The 26,681-nt window shown below is 43.3% G+C and overlaps 1 protein-coding gene across 2 annotated transcripts in view; it reads left to right on the forward strand.

The window, feature by feature from the left end:
• Positions 1-17,826: 17,826 nt before the first annotated feature.
• HECTD2 (HECT domain E3 ubiquitin protein ligase 2) overlaps positions 17,827-26,681 on the forward strand; it is a 74,082-nt gene continuing 65,227 nt past the window's right edge. For both annotated transcript variants that reach the window (XM_084635603.1, XM_084635604.1), the window contains exon 1: positions 17,827-18,046. In XM_084635603.1, the coding sequence (XP_084491729.1) occupies positions 17,843-18,046 (204 nt within the window). In that variant the 5' untranslated portion in view covers positions 17,827-17,842. The remainder of the gene's footprint in view (positions 18,047-26,681) is intronic.

Consider the following 26,681-nt stretch of genomic DNA (forward strand, 5'->3'; position numbering starts at 1 on the left):
AATTACAAGTATTTTATAACCCAAACTAAATTCCTCATTTAGATAAACAGTGGAAAAGTCCAGGGAGTGTATCACTGTCTGATATTATTTCAAAGACTGGGGAAGCTGGAGATTTTTTATGTGAAACATTTGACCTTTGGGGGGGAGAATGTTGCTTTTAAAGAGAAATTACTCAGGAATAAACCAGTTAGATAAACAGATTTAATATTCACCAGTGATATACTTAAGAGGTATTTGTGATTGGTGTAACACATAATTGTTAAAAAACAAGAATTCTGTGAGGACAAATGAGAAAAAATGTAATGAAATGGTAAAGAGGATGCAATACAACATGGATTTATCAAAAGTAGATCATGCCTGACTAACTTAGTTTCCTTCTTTGAGAAAATTACCGATTTTTTTATTTTTTTTTTTAGATAAGGGAAATGCAGAAGAACTAATAGACATAGACGTCAGTAAAGCATTGACATTGTGCCACACTAGAAATTATTAATTAAATTAGGGAAGATGGGAATCAATACAAGCCTTGTAAGGTGGATAAGGAATTGGCTAGAGGGGAGAAGGCAGTAGGTTGCGCTGAAAGCTGAATTATCTGAGCGGAGGGAGGTTACTAGGGAGTTCTTCAAGGATTCGTCTTGTGACAAACCTTATTCAATATTTGTATTAATGACCATGGCACAAAAAGTAGGAGTGGGCTAATGAGCCATCAGCAAATTTCTAAGTTGGGAGACATTGTCAATACAGAGGAGGATCAGAGGAAGATCTGGATGACCTTGAAGACTGAAGTGACAGAAATGGGATGAAATTCAATAGTACAAAGTGCAAGGTCACTTAGGTTCTAATAACAAGAATTTCTGTTACAAGATGGGAGGGGGACGTCATCAGTTGGAAGTGCAGAAGAGGAGAGACCTGGATGTGCGAGTCAGCAAGATGTCTATGAACCACCAATGTGATGCAAGTGTGAAAAAGGCAAATGTGATTCTAGGATGTATTAGTTGAGGCATTTTTAATACCATTGTATAGGGCACTAGTAAGACCTCATGTGGAGTACTGTGTACAGTTCTGGTCACCCATGTTCAAGAAAAATGAATTTAAACTGGAATGGGTACAGAGAAGAGCTACTAAGATGATCAGGGGAATGGAAGGCCTATTTTACTAGAGGAGACAAAGAGCTTAGATTGTTTAGTCTAGCAGAACGAACGCTGAGGGGGGATATGATTGCTCTCTATAAATACATTAGGGGGGATATATAGTAGGAAGGGCGATGATCTTTTAGGCTAAAGGACAATGTTGACACAAGAAGGACAAACTGGTCATGAACAAATTCAGGCCGGAAATTAGAACTTAATTAGTTGTCAGGGAGAGCTGGACTAATTTATAAGTGTAATTGTAAGACAGGTTTGTGTATGATGGTGTGGGGCAGAGCTCAACAGCCCTGGGACTCCTCTGGTTTATGTCTTCTGTTCCTAAAGCTCATGCTTCAGGGTTTCAGCCAGCCACCAGAAGGGGTCAGGATCCCCTCCCTTCCAATGTAGTCTGAGTTGGGTTTTTTTAGTCTCCTTCCTCTGAAACATAAGGAGAGGACCACAGCTGGAGATGGAACACTGGGATGGTAGGCCAGTGCTCTGAGGTGGCAGTGAGCTTTCTCTCTCAGGTGCGTGGCTGGCTGGCTCATGCTTAAGGTCTAACAGATCACCATATGTGGGGTTGGGAAGGAATTTTTCTCCAGGTCAGATTTTCAGTGTCCTTGGGGCGGTTGTGCCTTCCTCTGCAGCATGTGGGTTTAGATAATCACTTGCCAGGATTATCTGGTTGTATCTCACTTAATCATTTCCTTGCCATTGCAGGGGCCTTGGGCACTGGTGTACCTCAGTCCTTCCTATCCTCGGCCAGTGGCACATAATAGTCTAGTCTCCTGTGGGTTGTAATACTTTGATCTCATGTTGGTTGTTGGGTTAGTGTGTGAGTGCTGGGTGGTGCTAGTGGTGACGTGTGCTACACAGGAGGTCAGACTAGAAGATATAGTGGTCCCTTCTGGTCTCTGATTCTATAATTCTTTAAAAAACAAGAACTCTGCGAGGAGAAATGGCAGAAAATGTAATGAAGAACTATTGGGTTAACAATTCCTCAGGAAAAGATGGATGTGGTAATGCACGTACATACAGGGTATTAAATATAGTCTGGCTAATAAAGGACAAAGATATTTGACAATATATGACATTTTTTCACAAATATTTGGGTGACAACTTTATTTGTATAAATGTTTGAAGAAGAGGTTTTATTAGTGTGAATACTGGTATTTGTGTATGAATGAGCATGTTCATGTGTGTTGATGGGTATTTCTGTCAAAAGTGCTAGCATGTTATTCACCTTGGCTGAGCTGTCTCTACACTAGACTTCTTTTCTGAGGCATGGTCTACACTAGTGGGGGGACTGATCTAAGTTACACAACTTCAGCTATGTGAATAATGTAGCTAAAGTCGACGTACTTAGATCTACTCACCGTGGTGTCTTCACAGCGGTAAGTCAATGGCTGACGCTCTCCCGTCGACTGCGCCTGCGCCTCTCGCTCTGGTGGAGTACTGGAGTCAACGGGAGAGCGCTCAGTGGTCGATTTATCGCGTGTAGACTAGATGCGATAAATTGACACCCACTGGATTGATCGCTGCCCGTCGATCCAGCGGGTAATGTAGACAAGCTCTGAGTTTTCTCTGGTGCTACCACTGGTACAGCCTGAGCCTGTGCTAGGCATAAGCGGACTAAGCAATTGCTTAAGGCCCTGAGTAGCTCAAGGGGGCCCCCTATTAATTATTAGTATGTGTCATGCAAGGGGGGGGGGATATTCCTGTTTAGAACCCACAGTGAGCTGGTGCCAGCACTGGTACAGCTCAGTCAGTGGGAGTAGTGTTGATTATTCACTGTGTAGTCTAATTGTGCTCAGAGCACTTCTAAGCCATTAGTTTTAAACATGGCCAGCTGGTCTACTGTAATACTCCTTGTAGAGCTCCACTGCTGACAGCAAAGGTGGGAAACCTTAAGGAAGTCTAGTGTAAACAGACCCTGTGTGTTTGGGTTTGGGTGTTAGGAGGCAGTGAGAGATTCAGAACAGATTTTAAAATAATTGACTTTTTCAAGCAAACAAAATAAATACATTATCATGAGCTTCAGTGAGGAGGAGATGGCAAGACAGGCATAACAGGTGATGGTTAAGCATCAGAAAAGTCTGTTATCTTCTAGAGGCACTTTGCACATAGTCTAGACCCAGTGCATGATGCAAGATATCTGCAGTCTATTCAGAAGCAGGGATGGGAGATAGATCAGGACCTGAGACCAAAATGCCCTATATTCTATATGTATATGGACCTGTGACCACCACTGCAACATAAAAGGTGGGCTAACTGGGGTGAGAGTAATCAGACCCATGTGGCCATTGTTGGAGAGAAATGTGAGGTCAGCCAACAGCAGCAGTCAGAGGGAGGGAGGTCACAGATAAAGTGGGGCACTCCGTGTATATACCTGAAGTATTCAAAACCCTTATGATTTGTTCAGGCATCCCTCCTGTTTATAAAGGTTAGAAGGCCACCTGTTCAGGAAGCAGAACCCATACCACATAACTTAGGTGACCAGTCAGACTCACAAAATACCAAAGTCTGAACACCAAAAGGAAAACTTTACCCCAGGGTTGGCAAATCCCCATGTAGATTTATATACGTTCCTTTTTTAAAGTTTGTTGAACAATTACAAACAAGGATCAATTTTGAGAAAATCCTCATCATTTTGAAGATAATTTGAGAGCAGGGCTAAATAATTTTTATCTAAACAAATTTAGAGCAATTTGGTCTTAACAAATAGTTCAATCAGCTCTAGTAATAAAGCCTCCCTCCAAAATGTGAAGGATTTGATTAAACGTGAACTGAATCCAAAGTAGTACGCGTGAAAGTTGCCAGTTGCAGCTGCATTGGAGTGGCACAAAAAGCCTATAAAATAAACCCGTAAGACTCACAGAGCTCACTGAAGTCAATAGAAAGGCTCCCATCTAAGTCTTCCTATATGACTCAGTAGGTGTTAGATCAGATCCATATTACCATAGACTGTATGCTGTTCCATCTTAAATGCTTCCAGGCAGCCTACATTCATCCCAGTCAATAACCAAGGATAAAATTGTTGAAAGTTCTGACTTGGCTGGGTGAGTAATAGTTTGTGATAAGCTAGTTCAGTATCTCAGTGTTTTTATGGTGTCACTAAAATCTGTCTTTCTGCTGCCAAGGTGTCTGGCCCACTTCAGTTAAGGCTGATCTGAAAACTGCTTTTGCTTTTCTCTTATGGTCTCTACATTTATCTAAAAGAAAACACTCTTTTCAGAACTTTGTTAGCAGCACAGGACATTATATCCATTGATAATATGGAATTTCCTTCTACAATATTAATGACTGGCTATATTCAAATTAATAATCAGTAATATGATTCATTGTTTATTTTCTTTTGAAACTGCCAACGTTTTCAAATGTGTTTATGAAAATGTGTTTATGAAAAGCACATACCCCATGCATATTATGAAAAAGGATTCACTGTGACAAAATTATTTCCCCATATGTAAAATCAGGATAATATTTATCCACTTTTGTAAATTGCTTTAGGATCTATGGCTAAAAAGTGCTATACAAGAGCTAAGTATAATCATTATTTATTTATTATTTACTGGAGTGTTTCATTAAATGGCAACCAAGATACATGGAAAGGTGAAGTATTGTACCTTTAATGTTTAGACACCATGTAGGATGTAAATGCTATGAAATTCTCAACACTTTAACAGTTTCAAGGCGCCAGTCCTGCAAAGATTTACATATGTGTTTAAATTATTCATGAGACTGCTCTCATTGATTTCAAAGATATTAGTCATACAAATAAAAACAAGCACAAACATGATCTGACCGTAAATAAATAATTATTAAAAAGGGCCCAACGTTTGGGAACTCTTATATTTGTCATCATGCCTACGAAGTACGGAAGAATTCAAAAAATAGTCAGGAAATAAGACTATAGCAGTTTGTAATGCTACTTTTATGAAAGATGCTATATTAAAACGTTTACGTTGTTACTATTAGCATATACTGCTGGACAGCCACAAGAGGGAGCCATAGCCACAGTTACATTATATGAACAACTACAATACAAATACTTTGTTTTCTTCCCTCCATATGTACAGATTAGCTTTGTATAGTCACCCCTTTTCTTCCATAAAGCAACAGCTCCTTAGCAGCTTAGACAATAATAATAGTAATACAAATAGTGTTTCACTGACACCATGACTAGCACGTTTTGTTTGTAATTCCTATCACTAAGACTGTGCTAATAATTCAGTTTAGGACTCCTTTAAAGTAATAGAGAGAGTTTATTAATGACTTTCTCTTTTTCTCATTTTATTGTGTAGTAACATCAGTTTAAACATTTTTGCTTCCTAAAACAAAAATCAGGTAATTTTACTAATCTGTAAATAAATGAAGATTAGGCAGTCCTCCATATCCTAATAAGCCTTTACCCACCTTTATAATGCTTTGTAGGGAGAATTTAGAAAACCAAAGCAAACTCCTTAATACGAAACAATTAAGTGACTTGATGTCCTGCCTCAGACTATTATAGACCAGCACTGTCTGGTATCTTCCTCATCACGGTAAACTTGTTTTTTACATGCTTCTCAAGTAGGAATTGGCCTGAAAGACCATGCATAAAATCTTTTACAAGAAAATAAAATAGATTCAGGGTCAGATTCACCAAAGCTGGCACCATCTTTCCTCCTGCACTTTAGTGAGGGATTTACCCTGGGGACAAGTAGGCTGTGATATGGCTGTCACTCTCCCTGAGACTTTTCATTGCTGAAGGCTGATAGAGAATTTACTGAGTGAGCACATATCCAAACCATGCCCGACCCTGAGACAGCATCAGCTTTCTGGGAACAGTTGGCCTTTTGTGAGCCCTCTATTGGAGGAAAGATAAGATACCTAGCTGTATACTCAATCAATATATGAGGAATAAGAAAAAGTATCATGGAGCGAGAGAGAGAAACACAGGAAATAATCAGATCAAAAGGTCGACCCCCCCCCCCCACACCTCCGGCTGGCCAATGATGCCTGCTTCCATCATCCACTTGTTAAATTTTCAGACAAGTACCTTTTTGCTTTCTTCCATCATGCCACATACGCTTGGGAGAAGCTCCCTGTAAACATCAACAAAGCTACCTCATTGTCCACCTTCAAATCCCTCCTCAAAACTCTCCTTTGACAATGACAAGTCTGCTGGTGTGCTGTGACCACAGCCTCTGATGCTGACCGGTATTGTCTCATTGTTTCTTTGTACGCTTGCATCAGTCTCTCTGAATCCATCTGTTGTTTTTTATCTTATACTTAGATTATAAACTCTTTGGGGTAGGGATTGTCTTTTTTATTCTGTGTTTGTACAACTCCTAGCATACCGGGGTCTGGGTCCATGACTGGGCTTCAGAGTACTACAATAATCCAAAAACTAAAATAAGAATACATCAGTAATGGAACAGAAGACCCAGACTAACACTTCTGAGGGCAGAGTCCACATCAACTACCAAGATGCATGGTGATGCTCCAGTTTGCATCAGGATCTGCAGCATCACTGCAACTAGTAGCAAAGCAAATGAGGGAAAGCAAAAGTACAAAATTGGTCAAATCCATCCTTAGACTTATTCCACCAGCATTAATGGAGTTGAATTAGGGGTGAATTGGACCCTCTTTGATTTTCAGTTTATGCCTGTCAGGGAATTTATTATCAGAATTGGTTGAATTATAAATTTGAATAAATCATCCAGTGAATTTAGCTTTTTTTTCGCCATTCATGAATCTTAAATACATACTGGCTTCTACTAACTAATATATTTATTTGCAAGCATTTGATAAATACTTTTGTGAACATATTTCAGTCCATTGGTTGTTTGCAAACAGCTCACTTGCATAGTTTGCTGTTGGTAGTGTGTGACTGGTCACCTATATTATGTGGAATGGTTTCTTTTCCCTTATTGGATGACTGAAACTTTTTAAACAGGAGAAGAATATTTGTGAATTATTTTTTGAATTATTCAAGCATCTCTTTGTCTAACTGAAAGGAACTGGAAATAACACTCCAAATCAGGTAGGATTGTCCTGTTATGAAACTGGGGAACATTTTCTGGGACACTTATTGTATTGCAAATATTCATAGTTGGATTGCAGATATACATTATGTTCAGTTTAAAAAGTGTTTTTATAACTTTGTTAGGAATGGGGGAAATGTTTGTTTTGCCTTAAGTAAGATAATCTTTTTTTTCCCTCTGGTAACAGAAAAAACAAAAGTTGGGATAAAGTTTTGTGTCTGTTGCCACAGATATAATGGATGAGATCCTCAACTGGTGTAAATCAGGATTGCTTTATTTACATCAATGGAGCTACGCCAGTTTACACCAGCTGAGGATCTGGGTCAAATTGTTTATGGAGAATAGGAAAGGAATTTTCATTTTAATATTGCATTGGATTTTTGTGAACATGAGATTGGTAGGAAATTATTTCAGTGCTTTTGAAGGAGTCTAAACTTGAATATTTATATCTCAATAGAGATGAAGTAAATAGTGTGAATTCACTTGAATACTCTCCTTTCTGTGTTTGTTTCTTTTTGCTTCATTTTATTAGGATTTTCTATACTTTGCAGTTCTGGGGCGGGGGTGGGGGATGGGGGCAGAGCCCCCAGCTAACGTAAATTGGGAAAGGTCCACAATGCATCTGTGCCATCTTACTCCAGCTGAGTCCCTCTCATAGGAGCATAAACTCCAGTACTGAAGTTGTTATAATTAGGGTTGTCAACCCTCCAGGATTGGCCTGGAATCTTCCAGAATCAGCATTGATCTCCCAGTGACTATGGAAAGCAATCTGGAAGATTTTAATAGGATATTTTAAGAAAATGACATTACGTCATGTTGGGGGGGGGAAATCTCCTGGAATAGCTTCAGTCAGAGTTGGTAACCCTAGTTGTAATGCCCATGATTATGTGATTTCTTGATAACAAAAGGGAAAAGATAAGCACGTGAATGCTTGGTGTTTGTGCAACTGTGCTTGATTATTTATATTAAATAATATTATTAAACTACTGGGAACCAAACATGGTGAGAAATCGAACCTGAAAGTTAAACAAGTTATCTTTTAGTAAAGCCAGCTCTTAAATGAAATTTCAATTTAACTTAGTAAGAAAGAGAGGGGAAAAGCACATTCTTAATTAAATTTAATAAATTTAAGTTTTGAGTTAACTGCCTGTTAACTCAAAAAAAGCAAGCAAAAACTTAATTAAATGTTATTCTACCACTTCAGTATCTATTGCAAATTTAATTCAAAGTCTCTGCTCACTGAATCCTTACATGGAGCCTATATAACTCTTTACATCCACCACACACCCCATCCCACTCACTGGGATAATTACTGGGGTAATTTGAGTATTGCCAGTGTTCACAAAAAGTATATGCTCTGTCTTCATCTGAAAAATCACACATTGGAAAGATTTCAAAAAAGTGACACATAGCTCATCTTTGCGCTCCCTGATATGGCTGCTATGTTGGGCCATTCTCCAGGCATAGAGTAGCCTGAGGGCAATTCTAATTTAGACTGGCTGCTAATAGCTTCAAAGAGCCAAAACCAATCTATGCAGCTGCATGACATGGCAGCCATAGTTCCCTTCTGACTCTGAATGATTCCCACCCCCTTGTGCTGCCACCACCTTTACAGGCAGAATCTGCCAGCACTGTATTGAAAAGTGGCTGCATTGCATCAGAGGATCTAGCCCAGAGGTGAGCAAATTATGGCCCACGGGCCACATCCGGCCCATGGGACCGTCCTGCCCAGCCCTTGAGCTCCCGGCCAGGGAGGCCAGCCCCCAGTCCCTCCCCTCCCCTGTTGGCACACCGCCATGCAGGCAGCACGGCTGGCTCTGTCTGGGCAGCAGGGCTGCGAGCTCCTGCTGCTCTGGGCGGCATGGTAAGCGGGTGGGGGGCGGGGAGCAGGGGTGGTTGGATAAGGGGCAGGGAGTTCCGGGGGGCAGTCAGGGGACAGGGAGCAGTTGGATGGGGTGGAGGTTCTCAGGGTGGGCGGTCAGGGGACGAGGAACGGGGGGGTTGGATAGGGCGTGGGAGTCCCAGGGGGCCTGTCAGGGAAAAGGGAGGATAGGGGTTAGGGGGCAGTCAGGGAACAGGGAGTGGGGGAGGTGGATAGGGGGTGGGGTCGCGGGGGGAGCGGTTTGGGGTGGGGGGTCCTTGGAGGGGGCGGTCAGGGGACAAGGAGCAGGGGGGGGTTGGATGGGTCAGAGGTTCTGAGGGGGGCAGTCAGGGAGCAGGAAGTGGGAGGGGGCGGATGGGGGCAGGGGCTGTTTGGGGAGGCACAGCCTTCCCTACCCGGCCCTCCATACAGTTTCGCACCCTGATGTGGCCCTTAGGCCAAAAAGTTTGCCCACCCCTGATCTAGTCCAACCAGTGTGTCCTGTGTCATGAAGATGAATTCACATTTTCTCATAGTGTAGCATTGCCAGCAACTATGCAAAGGCTGTGGAATAGTTACTAACACACTTCCAGTTTGTTGGTTAAATGGACTGAAGATGAGAAAGTGCCTGCCAAAAGGCAATATTATGTTCTCATTTGGCAATTAAACATTGTATGTATAATTGGGGTTATGTTTCCCAATGTGCATTACTTTGCATTTATCTACATTGAATTTCATCGACCATTTTGTTGCCAAGTCACCCACTTTTGTGAGATCCCTTTGTGACACTTTGTCGTCAGTTTTGAACAGAACTATCTTGAGTAATTTTGTTTCCTTTGAAAACTTTTCTCCCTCACTGTTTACCCCTTTTTTTCTAGATCATTTATGAATATGTTGAACAATATTGGTCCCAGTACAGACCCCTGAGGGACACCACTATTTATCTCTCTCCATTCTGAAAACTGACCATTTATTCCTATCTATTGTTTCCTATCTTTTAACCGGTTACTAATCCATTACAATATCTTCCCTCTTATCCCATGACTCCTTACTTTGCTTAAAAGCCTTTGGTGATGGACCTTGTCAAGGCTTTCTGAAAGTCCAAGTATACTATATCCACTGAATCACCCTTGTCCACAAGTTTGTTGACACCCTCAAAGAATTCTAATAGATTGGTGACGCATGATTTCCCATTACAAAAGCAATGTTGATTCTTACCCAACATATTATGTCCTCTGTGAGTCTGATAATTCTGTTCTTTACTATAGTTTCAACAAGTTTGCCTGGTACTTTACGTAGGCTTACTGGCTTGTAAATGCCAGGGTCACCTCTGAACTCTTTTTTAAAAATCAGCATTACATTGGCTATCCTTCAGTCACCTTCTACAGAAGCTGATTTAAACGATAGATTACGTGCCAGTTAGTAGTGCTGCAATTTCATATTTGAATTCCTTCAGAATTCTTGGATGAATACCATCTGGTCCTGATGACTTATTACTGTTTAATTTATCAATTTGTTCTATAACCTCCTCTATTGACCCCTCAATCTCGAAAAATTCCTCAGATATGTCACTTAAAAAGAATGGTTCAGGTGTGGAAACCTCCCTCTGCCGTGAAGACAGAGGCAAAGAATTCATTTAGTTTCTCCACAACAGCCTTGCCTTCCTTGATTGCTCCTTTAGCACCTCAGTTGTCCAGTGGCCCCACTGATTGTTTGGCAGACTTCCTGCTTCTGATGTACTTAAACATTTTTTTTTTGCTGTTAGTTTTTGTGTCCTTTGCTAATTGCTCTTCAAATTCTTTTTTGGCCTGTCTAATTATATTTTACACTTTATTTGCCAGAGTTTATGTTCCTTTCTATTTTTCTCTGTAGGATTTGACTTCCAATTCTTAAAAGATGTCTTTTTGTCTCTAACCTCCTCTTTTACTCTGTTGTTTAGCCATGGTGGCCTTTTTTTTTGTCCTCTTACTGGTTTTTTTTTTTTATTTGGGATATGCAGGTAGTTTGAGACTCTATTATGGAGTTTTTAAATCGTTTCCATGCAGCTTGCAGGCATTTCACTCTTCTGACTGTTCCTTTTAATTTCTATTTAACTATCCACCTCATTTTTCTGTAGTTCCCTTTTTTGAAGTTAAATGCTATTGTAATGGGTTTCTATAGTAGGTTCCCCCACTACAAGGGTGTTAAATTTAATTACATTATGATTGTTATTACCAAGTGGTTCAGTTATATTGATCTCTTGGACCAGATCCTGTGCGACTCTTAGGACTAAATCAATAATTGCATCTCCCGTTGGGTTTCCAGAACTAGCTGCTCCAAAAATCAGTCATTAATGGTGTCTAGAAATGTTATCTCTCCATCCCATCCTGAGGTGACATGTTACCTAATCAATATGGAGATAGCTGAAATTCCCCCATCATCAATGGATTTTCTGTTTTTGTAGCCTCTCTAATCTCCCTGAGCATTTAATAGTCACCATCACCATCCTGGTCAGGTGGTCAGCAGTATATTCCTACTGCTATATTCTTCTTGTTCAATCCTGGAAATTCCCTTGAGATTTTACTCTATTTGATTGTATGCTTTATTTCACATATAATGCCACTCTCCCACCAGCATGACCAACTGTCATTCCTATATATTTTATACTCTGATAGTACCATTGGTTATCATCGCTTCACCAAGTTTCTGTGATGCCTATTATATCAATATCCTCATTTAATACCAGGTACTCAAGTTCACCAACCTTAGTATTTAGACTTCTTGCATTTGTAAACAAGCACTTATAAAATTTGTCAATATTTTGTTGTCTGGCTTCATGTGATGTAACTGAATCAGACTCTCTTTCATTTGACTGTTTCTCTTCAGTTCCTGTACTTTGTAACTTCTATCCTGTCCTCTTTATTAGGATATAGAGTATCCCCTTTAAAAATTCCTTACCTAATGGATGTGTCGTCAGAACCATGTGCTTCACACGTGTCGGCTTTCCCCTTTCTCTTACTTTAAAAACTTCTCTAAAACTTTTTAAATTTTACCTGCCAGTAATCTGGTTCCGTTTTGGTTTAGGTGGCGCCTTCCTCTTTTCCCAAAATGTTCCCCAGTTCCTAATAAACCTAAATCCCTCCTCCAAACACCATTGTCTCCTCCACACAGTGAGACACTGCAGTTCTGCCTGTCTAACTGGCCCTGTGCTTGGAGATAGTTGCATTTCAGAAAATGCTACCATGGATGTCCTGGACTTTAATCTCTTACCTAGCAACCTAAATTTGACATCCAGAACCTCTCTCCTACCTTTTCCTTTGTCATTGGTTCCTACAGCTTCCATGACCACCATCTCTTCCCCAACAATGCACATAAGCCTTGGTAGACGTTTCAAGAGGTCTGCAATCTTTGCACCCTTCAGGCAATTCACTATGCAGGTCTCCTGGTCATCACAAATCCAACTATCTATATTTCTAATGAACAAAACCCCTTTTACTATTACCATCTCTCTTCCTAACAGCAGTGGTCCCCTCCCTTGGAGAGGTGTCGTCAGTGTGAGAGGATACCAGGAAATCATCTGGAAGGAGGGTCCCAACTATGGGATCATTTCCCTCACTCCAAATTCTCCTTCCCCAAGACTTTCACACTCCTCAACAGCACAGAGGCTGTCATATGGGGGATGGGACTGTGCTGTGTCCTGAAAGTCTTATCTATGTACTTCTCTGTCTCCCTTAGCTTCTCCAGGTCAGCCACTCTGGTCTCAAGAGCCCAAACTCTTGTCTCAGAGGGCCATGAACTGCCTGGACCGAATGCACACATACACCAACCATACATGCTGCATTCAGTGCAATAAATTGGATAGCCCCCATTCTGCTGCTGGACTTCTGCCTGTCTTATTTTTACTTTTTTGTTTGTTCTTTATGTGTATGTGTGTTTTTCTTTTACATGTGACTGTAAGTTTTGAGAAACAACACTCTAAAGAAAAATTGCAATTCCCGCTAACTATATAATACCGAATAATAACAAGCAGGAGTAAGACTGAGTTTGTATTAGTGGTATTGTATCAACATTTTTCTTTGGGGTCCCATAAGTTTGTGAAGGATTTAAGATCCTGCTTTTTAAAAAAATAAGTTTCTAACTCTCCCCTGCATCTTGCTCTGGGATTTTATTTTTTATCTATTAGTCTGTGGCTAATGGGTGTCTGGTCTAAATTTGAATTCCTCCTCCGCCTCTTTGGCTGCTGACAGAAAGAAGTTACTCTCTGTGTTAATTTTGATATAATAAATGGGCCTAGAGCATCAAACATCTCCCTCTTTTGTCTCCTGTCTCCACAATAGCTGCCAGACTGTTGAGGAGGTTGTCCTACTAGATCCCTTCCCATCAACAAAGAAAGTAACAGAACGCCACTAGCCATCACCTTCAGCCCCCAACTAAAACCTCTCCAGCGCACAATCAAGGATCTACAACCTATACTGAAGGACGATCCCTCACTCTCACAGATCTTGGGAGACAGGCCAGTCCTTGCTTACAGACAGCCCCCCAACCTGAAGCAAATACTCACCAGCAACTACACACCACACAACAAAAACACTACCCCAGGAACCTATCCTTGCAACAAAGCTCGTTGCCAACTGTGCCCACATATCTATTCAGGGGACACCATCACAGGACCTAATCACATCAGCCACACTATCAGAGGCTCCTTCACCTGCACATCTACCAATGTGATATATGCCATCACGTGCCAGCAATGCCCCTGTGCCACGTACATTGGCCAAACCGGACAGTCTCTACGTAAAAGAATAAATGGACACAAATCAGATGTCAAGAAGTAGAAAATTCAAAAACCAGTCAGAGAACACTTCAATCTCCCTGGTCCCTTGATTACAGACCTAAAAGTCAAAATATTACAACAAAAAAACTTCAAAAACAGACTCCAATGAGAGAGAGTTGAATTGGAATTAATTTGCATACTGGACACTATTAAATTAGGCTTGAATAAAGACTGGGAGTGGATGGGTCATTACATAAAGTAAAACTATTTCCCCATGCTTATTTCTCCCCCTCCCTCCACCACTGTTACTCACACCTTCTTATCAACTGTTGGAAATGGGCCATCCTGATTATCACTACAAACGGTTTTTTTCTCCTGCTGATAATAACTCACCTTAATTGATCACTCTTGTTATAGTGTGTATGGCAACACCCATTTTTTCATGTTCTCTGTGTGTGTGTATATCTTCCTACTGTATTTTCCATGCATGCATCCAATGAAGTGGGTTTTAGCTCACGAAAGCTTATGCTCAAATAAATTTGTTAGTCTCTAAGGTGCCGCAAGTCCTCCTCATTCTTCCCAACACTGTGACTGTCTCCAGAACTACAGGGACTGCTACTCTGTCGCTGTCTGCAGGAAGACCTAGCCTCTGTCTGCCTCTGCTGCTGTTCATAGTTTCCCCAACCAGTCGCAAAGTGAACTTGACAGTTTCACAGATACCCTTAATCAATATGAATGAAACTGACCAGTCTCATCAACTTCAAGCTGCTAGAAAACCTATGTGCAACTGTAGCTGTCAGAGAACAGTGCATTGTTCACATTTGGAGTGGAAGCTCTACAACCACAAGGGCTAGAACTTTTCTCCTTAAATGAAAGCTTAAATATGACAGAAATTGATGACTTAGCTCCCTGAAACCCTCCTCCCAATTTTTTAAAAACTATCCTATGGGGCTCTTTATAATAAAACTAGTGCTTTATGTTAGTTTCAGTATAATCAGCCATCTGTCCGACCTCTCTGCACCTGACAGTCCATAGTTCCATTCCAAGTTCCCACCCCAAAACTGAACCTGAGATAGCTGTGTTGATGATGGGCTCTGGGCACCTCTCTGTTGAACTGTGGTGAGTTTTAGAATGCCACTGAATCTGTGGTGCTCCAAATCCTGGTCTTGTGTTTTCTGGACCATGCAAGAATCAGTGATGTAGTGCAATGGCAGTGTGGGCCTAGAACATAAATAAGCAGGCTCCACGTTAAAACTGAAAAGCATGTGGTGGGGTCACTCTAGGCAGTAGGAGGTTTTAGGCTTCAGAGCCTGGTACAGCTGGTTAACAAGGAAAAGAGGGGGAAAGAATTAGGTACTTTGTTTGAAGTGACACGTGCTCCCAGTTTCCAAACCATCCAATCTTCATTTGACAATATTAAGAACTATGTCCTGGTTTTTAGTTTTTAAAAAAATGCTGTCTATTCTGATGGGAAAAGAGAAGCTGGCAATCATGCAGCAGCTATTTGGTAACACATTTTAGATTGATTGATAAGGAAATATTATTGAGTCACCTGGAAATAAATTAATAGGCTGGGGAGAATGTATGGAAATTGGGGACAAACCTACCCTCCCCACTGTTTATTGTGCTCAGAAAATTAAAATATTGTAGCAAGCCAAAACAGAGTCAATTATGGACACCTCTCTCCCTCCATTCTACCTTATTCATTTACCTAACTGTTTTATACTGCCACCCATCACCACAGTATCTAAGTAGCTTCCATGAAAAATCAATCTCAATAGTGAAGTCTCCAGTGGACTTCCTCATCTGTGGTACTTTCCCCTTTTCAGCATAAAAACTCTGCATGGTTAGGGTTTGTTTAGATTTTATTTATTTCCCCTTTTCTTGGTGGGTTCGTCAGGATTTATTGGGTATAAGAGGGTGCATCCATGTTGTATCACTTTTAAGGTGGACAGGGTTTTTGGAAAAGGAGGAAAGCTTTGCACTATTTCCTGAAGATGGTCATTTAGGGTTGCCAGGTATCCACTTTTTGACCGGAACATCAGGTCGAAAAGGGACCCTGGCAGCTCCAGTCAGCATCGCTGACCAAGCGGTTGAAAGTCAGGTTGGCGGCGCAGGCAGGCTCCCTACCCGTTCCACGTGACTCCTGGGAAGTTGCCAGCATCTCCTTCTGGATCCTAGGCGGAGGGACGGCCAGGGGGGCTTTGTGTGTTGTGCCCCTGCCGCCAGCTCAGCAGCTCCCACTAGCCAGGAACCATGACTGAGGGGACAGCGCCTGCAGGGCTCAGAGCCATGTAATCACGCCTCTGCCTAGGAGCCGGAGAGAGACATTGCTGCTTCTCAGGAGGCACCTGAGGTAAGCGTCGCCCTGAGCCCACACCCCCTCCTGTGCTTCAACCCCTGAGCCCCCTCCTGCACCCCAAACCCTGGCACCACCCCAGAGCCCTCACCCCACACACACACACCCCAGCTCCTTGCCTGGAGCCCTCTCCTGCACCCCAAACTCATCTCTGGCTGGCCCCACCCTAGAGTCCACACCCCAAGCTGGAGCCTTCACACCTTCCTGCACCTCAACCCCCAGTCTCCTCCTGCACACCAAACCCCTCATCTCCAGCCCCACCCAGAGCCCGCAGCTGGGGCCTTCACCCCTCTCACACCCCAACGCCAGCCTGGTGAAAGTGAGCAAGGGTGAGGGAGAGCGAGCAACAGAGGGAGGGGAGTGGAGTGAGTGGGGATGTTGGCCTCAGAGAAGGGGTGGGGCAAGGGTGTTGGGTTTTCTTCAGATAGAAAGTTGGCAATCCGATGGTTATTGGTGAGGGCTCTGGCTTCACCTGTCTCCCTGGGAAGTTCGTTGCCTAGCCCCATGCCGCTGATGGGGCATGCCTTGTCCCCAGCCCTCATACGCTTCAGCGTGGGCTTTGTGAGCTGCAGTCCCCGAAGGGCAGCTATCGCGGTGGTTCGTGGCCGGAAACTGACTGGGGTTTGATCCCCAAATTGCTTTGGAATGCGGGGGAGACTCCCTCGATGGGGGGAGAATTAACCTCCATCTGGGCAAACGCGGGTGCGACAGAGGAAAGGCTGGTTTGATTATGGGGGCGGAGGAGAAACCCCCTCTCCGGGGAGAACGAGGGATTCCGCGGCCTTGTGAGGAAGGGTAAAGGGAGGGATTCTCTGTCTGCGGGGAGGGGCACACGGCTGGGGAGAGACCGACGAGGCTCCCTCCCGAGTCAGAGCGCTCTGCTGACAGGGTGCTGCTGAGGGAGAGACCCCTTCGCAGGCCCCGCCCGGGCGGGGGAGGGTGTTGCAGAGTCCCTGGGCGGGCTGGACGCCCATGACGTAAGGTGTTGGTTCCCCCTCTGCCCCGGAGCGCTCGAGCCTGCGGCTGCGCAGAACAAACGGGCAGTCCCTGCAACGTGACCGGGGCACCGCGGCATTTCTTACACTGCGGAGTTTCCGTAGCCGTGTCCTCCGCTGCCTCCACGCCGCGCTCGTGTGTCGCCAAGCGCGTTTCTATGAGCAGCCCGTAAACAACATGGCAGCTGTGCCGGCTCCTTGTCCAGTTCTTGGGCTGTAGGCGGCTGTGACGGGCGCGGGCAGCCGCGGCCGCCCGGAGCGCTAAGGGCAGCGGGCAGGGTTCCGAGAGCGGGGAGCGCGACAGGTCTGGCCGCGGGCTTCCAGTGCGGGCGGCAGGGCCGCGCTCCCCGCGCCGAGCCGTGCGGGGGTGTGTGTGTGCCCGCGAGTAGCGCCCGCTGCGGCACCGCGGCTTGTGCCCGCAGTGCGCTGGGCGCTCTGGGCAGGGGTCCTTAGGGGAGCTGGCTGGGGGGGCTTGGAGGTGACTGGTTCTCTTCCCTGGGGTGTTGAGTGGTTTTGGGGAGGCGGTGGGTGTTTGGGGGCGACCCGGTTGGAGCAGGTGATCTAGGGGCTGGTGTCTGTGGGCGCGTGTGGGGAGGCCGTGGGTTGCTGGGGTGATGAGTTTGGGGGTGTGATTGGGGTGTAGGGGCTACTGGGGCGGGGGTTAGGGGGGCGGGGGAGTTGTCGCAGACCCGGTGCGTGTTGGCTGGGCGAAGTAGCGATGTCACTGCAGACCCCGCCGGCTGCCACAGCCGGCTCAGATCTCCCCGCAGTTACCGAGAAAGGGTCCTTTCTGGGTTACAAAATGGGCGAGGACAGTTTTGTTCCCCCTTCAGTGGAGGAGGAGGAAGAGGAAGACGGGGAGAAAGAAAAGGAGAAAGAGAAATTGCCTCCTATCCTGACTGCATCTAATACTGCTGCTGGGGTATGTGGAGAGCAAGTGCCTTTTCCTGTTGCCATAAGGCTCTTGACACAGATGCTTTGTGAATCATTATGAAGGGGATTGCGTGACCTGTCACTTTTCGTTAAAGAGCATAACTCAGATTTAATCCAATTTTTTTAGAAGGGCTTTAAAACCAGAAAGCAAAATGATTAATTTTTTAAAGTTTTTTTTTTAATTTTACTTTATTTTATTCTTAGTAGATAGACATTTTTTCTTTTTTATTTTACTTGCTTTGGGGTGTTTTAAGTTTTTGTTTTTTAGAAAGTGTACCAATAATCAGTGATGTAGCTGTGAATTTTAAATTTGCATGTGCTTGTTTGTTTTATAGTGACGCTTCCATTTTTTGTTGGACGTGAGTGAGGTCTTTGTAATATACTTATAGTAAATTTACCATCTTGAAAGTAATGTAATGCTAATTATTTTCAATCCATTACATTGTCTGCAGTATTTAAAGAATTTATTTAGAAGATTCTCTTATGTTCTTCAGTCTGCTTAAACAAAGATGACAAAATATTTTTGGTGATAAAATTACTGCTGTATGGGTTAACGTAGACCACTTTATAAATATGTGAAACAAAAATGGCCATATTGGGTGAGAACAATGGTCCATCTAGCCCAGTATCCTGTCGTCTGACAGTGGCCAGTGCCAGATGCTTCAGAACAGGGCAATTTTTATCAAGTGATTCATCCGCTGTCATCCAGTCTCAGGTTTTGGGGTTGTGTCCCTGACCATATGGGCTAATAACTTCATGGAGGATAGGTTCATCAATGGCTGTCTAATAAAATTGAGGATGAAGAAAGATACTTACATTGAAAAAATTCCATTTCATAAACCTTATTATTTTAGTGAAATCTCCATACTTGTTGGAATTTTAAAATTTATTTCTGATGAATATATAACATTTCCCACCATGTAACCTTGATTTCCTGGCTATAATCTGCCATTTAACTAGCTCAAGTAACCGTGGGGACTATTTTCATAGAATAAAGGAGCAAACAATAATTTCACTAATCCTCTAGTGTCAGAATTCTGAGGCCTTTTAGTTGAGTAGATTTAAATGACTGAATTATTAGAACTCATCATTTTACACAATTTAATTTTTAAATTGAGTGACTGCAATGTTTATGACACTGACAGTCTGCCTTCACTCGCTGGTCTTTAATACTACGTAAACTTCTCTGCACAATTCTGCCAGTGCACCTTGGTCTTTGTGTACAACCAAATTCACGGCCTCTGGTTTATTAAAAAGATTGTCAACTTTGTGAATCACTAATTTGCACAAATATGGACTTGGATAAGATCCCTAGTTTTATTTGTACTTGTGAACTCAAGTCAGAATTAGTAGGAGATAATCAGAGGCACAAATGCCAGTGCTAACTCCTGTTGAAAGTCAGTTGGAGTCAGACACCCAACTGGCACTTGGCCTGAACACATGAAAAGAAAGACAGAGAGCAAGGAGTGTGGCTTAGGTGAGGCCACAGCTTTATTATTTAACTCATCTGGGATCAAATTGTTACAGTGCAAGTCATGATTCCTTAAGTTACTTCTACCTGTTGGAAGGCTGCCATCAGCTCCCCACCCCTCCACAGCTAGTCTCTGCTTGTTGCGAGGATCCCCACCACCTTCCCTTCATATGAAGGTTATGGGGCTGAGGAAAGGGAGTTGTCTCCTTGCTCTACCAGATGTTACCTGCCCCAGCCCATTTACCTAGTTTCTTTACATTCATTTCCATTTCATCAAGGAACTGGTCCTCTTCTGGAATGATTACCTGTATTGGATGCCAGCCTTAAGGAGACATCAGCAATTAGCTTGGCTGACTGCCCACACACCTGAAGCTGAGTTCCCAAATAGCTAACAGTTCCTTCCCCAGTGGCCAAGAAGGAGAGCAGATGTATCCCATTACCTGAATAATTCAGGTACCAAATGTATTTTGGGTGGATAATTACCAATCCTCCCAGATCCTATCTAGATGCTTCATATGACTACTGGCTTTGTCAAGCTGTACAGGAAGCTTTTCAGACAAGTCTATAGTCACACCTTGGGCAAATGTTGTGAATCTGTCCTACATCTCTTTGGGCTCCGATTAGTAAATCAATCCGCTAATGAAATCCCAAATTGTTTTCACCCAAGAGTACTAGAATCATTTTAGGTGGCTGTTTCCTCACTGCCGAAGAGTATAAGAGGATCATAAGTTGGTTCCAGAGCATGTCCCTCTTGCCATGCCAACTCAGATTCATCTCTCCACCAAGACCCACCTGTGAACCTCCTGGGCAACTGTGCTTGCTGCTTGCACAGATCCAAACATAGACTCTCATGACCCATTTCCCAGCTCTCTGTAGAGCACTCCGGCATTCATACTAACTCAGCTGCCTCACCACTGATGCTCAGCCGCATACTTCGTGGAGGAACCGGCTACCTGCCTGTGTGCCACACGTGCAATCTTATCTCTAAACATCTAGTCACTAACTCCTGTGACCCAGTCATGGGATCCTGAAGGTTTAGCGGACAAACCACTGAATTATCCTCCCAATAGGAACCTCCATACTTTCATATGCATTTGGATGTCACCAAGTATAGGCATAATCTCTTAGGTTCCTATTCCTAAATTGTGCTGTGGATTAGAGCTTGGCAAATAGTTTTTTTTTCAGTTTTGCCAACAAACCAAAAAATAAACTAAATTATTGTTTTTGTCCTGAAAATGTTCTGAATTTGTCAGCAGATCATGTGGGTCACCTTCAGAAAAGCACGTGTCTAGCCATTCCTCTTATAACCTTTTAGCTTAGTGTTTAGGGCTCTTATGTGGAACGTGGGAGACCCAGGTTTGAATCTCTACTCTGGAGCAGGGACTTGAATTCTGATCTCCTATGTGAATACCCTAACCCAGGGGTGGGTGCGCATCCGGCCCTTCAGATGTTTTAATCCAGCCCTCGAGCGCCTGCCGGGGAGTAGGGTAGGGGGCTTGCTCTGCGCAGCTCCTGGAAGCAGCGGCATGTCCCTGCTCCGGCTCCTACACGTAGGGGCAGCCAGGGGGCTCCTCATGCTGCCCCTGCCCCAAACACTGCCCCCGCAGCTCCCACTGGCCAGCAGACAGGGCCAATAGGAGCTGCAGGGGCAGCGCCTGTGGATGGGGCAGCGTGCAGAGCCACCTGGCCGTGCCTCCGTGTAGGAGCCAGAGCGGGGACATGCCACTGCTTCTGGAAGTTGCTTGACTTAAGCGCCGCCCGGAGCCTTCACCCCTGACCCCCTCCTGCACCCCAATCCCTTGCCCCAGCCCTGATCCCCCTTCCACCCTCAGTCCCACCCTCCTGCACCTGACAGTCCACACTCCTAGCCGGAGCCCTTGTCCCCACACCTTGTCCCCACACCTGCCCCAGGCCGGGTCCCCCTTCCGCACCCTTAACTAATTTCTGGCCCTATCCCAGAGCCTGCACCCCCAGCTGGAGCCCTTATCCCCTCCCACACCCCAACCCCCAATTTCATGAGTATTCATGGCCCACCATACAATTTCCATACCCAGATGTGGTCCTCAGGTCAAAAAGTTTGCCCACCCCTGCCCTAACCCCTATGCCATAGGCCAGTGATATTAAGACCTCACTGGTTCAGGAGCCAAATTAGCAATCAGCATTACCCAAAAGAGCCACAGTAGTGTGAATTCATTGTTTCATTTACTATAGTACTATATATTCATATTAAAACAGTATGATGGGACAATATTTGATTTATTGATTAATTCACAGCAAAATGGCTGACCAAGTAATATTATTTTATCAACTACAATTATTTTATCAATTGTTTAATAACTTAGTAAAAGCATCCTGATTGGTTAATAATTAAATCACACATTGTTTTAATATCATGTGCTGCAGAGAGCCACAGGAGACACATTAAAGAATCACTTGCGGCTCAGGAGCCTCAGTTTTAGTATCATTCCTATGGCTATTGTGCTCTTAATCTCTCCTGTTAAAAGCTGTTTCACTTTATATAAATACGTAACTATTCATTGGGCCAGAAAGCGAATCAGAACAACTTTATAGCTTATTGATTAAGGTGCTCGCCTGCGAGATAGATGTGGATTCATCCAAAACGGCATTTACAAAGAATAAACAATTCATCCATAAAAATTTGCCCAGCTCTGCTTTTGATGTAACCAATCCAGTGCTGAAGGAATGGGATCCTACTTTATCAGTGGGAACATCAATGACATGCGCTTTGACATTGCCATAAACTGACAATCCTTTCCCAAGGTAACTCCTCTGTGAAGAAAGAGTGGCACCTTCATTAATGCTTTGATTGTGCAAATCTCAGCTTCCCCACACTCTTGAAATATTATATTTCACTTTGCCATCCTTTAATTGATTTTTGACACTTTGAAATTTGTTGTGTGAGACCCATCAGTTTGCTTCCCTCCTTCTTCCCTTTGCAGATCTCTAAATTCTGAAGACCTATCTAGATCCTTCCTTGCTGAATCCCTTAATAGCCCTGATCGAGAAATAAGTAACTTCCTCCACATCCTCAATGTACACCTGAATATTGAAGCTTTAAGTTGCACTAAGACAAAATGGTCAATCAAGAACTAAGCAGCCAGAAGTCTAGCTGCATTAGAATAGCTTCCTTATTGGCTGCCAGCACCAACTCTCAAGTTCCATCTCCCTCATACTCTGAGTAACTCGAATGGCCAGTTACTAGTGTGGACTTCTTCCTGAATCACCTCTCTAGTCCCTGACTTCATTCTTGCAAGGAGTCTCTGCGACTGGAGGGAGAGAAAAAAGAAAAGGAGTACTTGTGGCACCTTAGACACTGACAAATTTATTTGAGCATAAGCTTTCATGAGCTACAGCTCACTTCATCGGATGCATACAGTGGAGCTCTGTAGGGTTATGCTCCCATCCTCCCGGATATCCAATGAGCACTGCTTGCCCAGGTGAAGATCCCAGAACGGATGCCCCCCAGTACATTCTAATCAACTTCCAGGTCCAACTGTCATCCATCCTCCCTTCATGGAAATCCTATTGCACTGACTAGGGGATTTTCCAACACTCAAAACCTCCATCTCTTTCTTTTCCCTAAATAAATAAGTTCTGGCCATAACTGAGGAAATAGCCAGCTGCTAAGTGCAAAATATCCATCCCAAGGGCACCACCCAAGGTGGAAGTTGAAGATGACCAGGCTTGTAGTTCACGCAAACTAATCTTCTTGGATGCCCCAGTCCTTCATAGCCAACTCCTACAATCCTTGTAGTTTATTAACAGCGAGTAAAGATATCTTCCTGTCTCTGATGCAGACTCCAGACAAGCCAGCCAGAGGCTCACTGTGATTTCTTTGCTGGTATTATTCAGCGGGCTTGTATCCTCTCTTGAATCCACACTTGCTGCACATAAAAGAGTATCCAAGTGACTACCACCTGCAAAGTTGGTCTTAACCAAACTGTAACATCTGTACTTCAATTACCCAATGTCAGGTCGGGAAAGGTTTCTTGTTGCCACCCCTGACCCCAAGCTGTGGCATGCTCTCTCTTGCAGGTATGTCCCTATTCTTGGGCTCTGTGTTTGTGTATATGTATAAACCCTCTCTGGGCTAATCTTATGCTTCTTCCCCAGGGACAGCTTCCTCTCTCTGCCCCACCTCCATGTGGACTGCAAGTCAGGGTCCCTTGACTGAAGTGTCCCCCAATATCCATAGTCACACTCTGTAAAGGGTCTTCTGTTATAAGCACGGCTACTGCATATATACTTTTCCCACCCTCAGGTAGGTATCCTATATTGTGCAGTACTCCTTAAGAGCCTCAGTTTCCCCTTTCAGCTGAGATCTTTGTCACAGCAACACTGAGCTGTGCCTCGATTTTGGCTAGGATTGTAGCCGCAGCAACACTCAGCTGTGTCTGTTCCATTGTTTTGGCTACCTCACCACTGTGCATGCTCTCACGCTGCAATGCGGGAGAACCCAGGCAGCCCTTCTACCCCCAGGAGCCATACACTCAGGGAAAGCAGCTGCTGCGCTGAATTGCACCCTCACCACACACATGTGCTCTTGCCCCACTGAGGGGGAGTGCCAGAGGCGAGCCAGCTTCCCTTTCCCCCAAGGGGCTACCCACTCACTATTCTGTGGTGTGGGGAGCCCAGCCACCCTGCTCCTGCTGGGAATCACTCGCCCTTCCTCTTCTGGCTCCAGCAGCTGCTACTGTAGGCTGCCTTTGCGTTGGCCCTTCACCCTGTCCCTTCTTCCCATATGCATGTACTCTCCTGGCTGGCAACCACACCACACACGCTTTTGCTCTTTGCAGAATGAGGGAAGGAAAAGGCACAGCCAGGTAATCAAGGGGGCCCATTCAACCTCCTCTGGCCAAGGAAAAACCAGTGAAAGGCAAGTACACAATACCATCTATAGTTTAAAATCAAAATCATGTTATAGCAGGTGTGAAGTGTATTATGCTGAGGTTAATACTGTCAGAGTGCAGATATTATAACTTAAATCTATATCTGATTTAGTGGAGGTTTTAAGAACAGGTTAGATGAACACCTGTCAGGGATGATCTAGATAATACTTTGTTCTATCTCAGTGCAGGGAACTGGACTAGATGACCTATCTAGGTCTCTTCCAGTCCTACATATCTATGATTCTATTATTCTTATGTAGTTAATTCAAGGAAGATGTCATGTCAATGTGTTGCACAAGTTTTTTAAAAAGTGAATGATTGTTTGTCCTGTTAAAACAGCATAAAACATTACAGTGAGATAGTATAGATATGTCTGCGACTTTCATACTTCATTCAGTTTTGATAGTCTTGTTTATAAAATGGTATAAAGGAGATTTAAATAGATTGATCTACAGCAATAAACCCACTTTAGTAGATGCATAAAGGACTTTTATAAATAATACATTTACTTAACACTTTTTATCTTCAATTACTTAAAACATTAATCATTACAGTAGTCTTGAGTTAGGTATTTACTCATTTTGCATATGGGGAAACTGAGACAGAACAGTTAGATTGTTGAGTCACATAGTGGGAGTTGATTTCAGACCTACTCAGGAGTTCCTGACTCCTAATATTGTGCTTTCATCCACTTCATGCCTTTCTTATATGAAGAGTGACTCAGAAGGCTTGAGTTCTTCATACTAGTAAGAGAAGGTGTAATAAAAGTGTGTTAAAATAATTAACAATATAAAGAAAGTAGGCCATCGAATTCACAACTTTAGTCTTGCTTTCCTAAGAATTGTAGGGGTGGAGAGCAGGTGAAGCTATGAAGTAATGAGGAACTTTACCTCTGTGTACAGTCAAGGGAACGATGTTGGGGATCTCACCACTGATAGGACTTTAAGCAGCAGCTCAGAGATCCAGGCAAAAGGAGTCCTGGTACAAGGCCTGGTCTTCTCCATGGCCCTGGATTTCTCTTTATGTAAGCATGGAGATAAATTTTCAAGCTAAATAGACAAAATTGGTAAGGCTGCTAAGGTCATTGGTTATGAAGCAAGTACTTTATAAGCTGCTTTGATGAAGCTGATGAACCTTGGAAAATTGCTTTGCTGCACCCTAGTGCTCACTAAACCCAGATATCTGGTTCCAGGAGCTTGTATAGTGTGCTGCCAGATCCAATGCACCAAAGAAGTTCTTTTAAACCCAAATTTATTGTTAGTGCATCAAAATCAATGTTACAAAACACAGATCAGATCTTATAAAACACTTGTAAAAGAAAAAGGAAATTCTCAGACCCAACCTTATTAAGTTACAGTGAAGGTTGCAAGTTTGTATAACAACTTAAGAAAAAAAATCCTTATTAGAACTTGTAGTTTTACTTAAAAAAAACCCCACCACTGACCTTAACATGCAAGGAATTTTTAAGTTGAAGTTTCCTTGCTTTAAAACAACAACAAAAAAAGAACCCAAACACTGTAAATGTGAAAATGCAGTTAACTTATTCCAAACAACATTAACTTTGCTGCTGTATCCCTGTATATATGATCTGTCCAAATTTATATGACAATCTTACAATAGCACACCTGACATCTTCTGCAATGAAATCATACTCCTTCTGCAATACTCCACTAGATTTTTCTTGTACTTGGTATATTGTGTCAGTGTGCTAGACAACCTCTATGTATTTGTACAACTAACCTGGCTATACTGTCGTGTAATTATTCTTTGATGAACCAAACAACTCCTTGGATGTACATCAACCAGTTACTGTACTAGTTATGAAAGTGCAGCAGATCCAACTTCCTGGTCTCAAAGGTTGATGAGAAAAAGTATACCTTGCTGTCTGCTACATTACCATTTTTCTCATGAAAGCTTGTTGTCAGAGGTGTCAGGGCTCAAGGGAAGGCTGTCAGCACGTAGGTAGTATATTTCGTAATCCTGAGCTGTGGCACTTAGAATCATTTGGATGAAAGGCTTACATATACATAGCTGTAGCCCTTTGTATTGTGACCCTTCATGGCCATAGGTGAAGTGGAACTACAGAAAGAGGATTCCATCATGACTTATTCTCTTCCCTAAGAAAAATGTTGGGCGCTTAAGAAACTAGTACATGAGTGCATTGATCTGACATGCAGTCAGTTCAGACCTTTGCCATGCATCAGGGCTTCTGCCTTAGGCATGGATATCAATAGTTCTGTCTG

This window comes from Lepidochelys olivacea (genome assembly GCF_965140295.1).
Source record: "Lepidochelys olivacea isolate rLepOli2 genome assembly, chromosome: 7".
NCBI lineage: Eukaryota > Metazoa > Chordata > Testudines > Cheloniidae > Lepidochelys > Lepidochelys olivacea.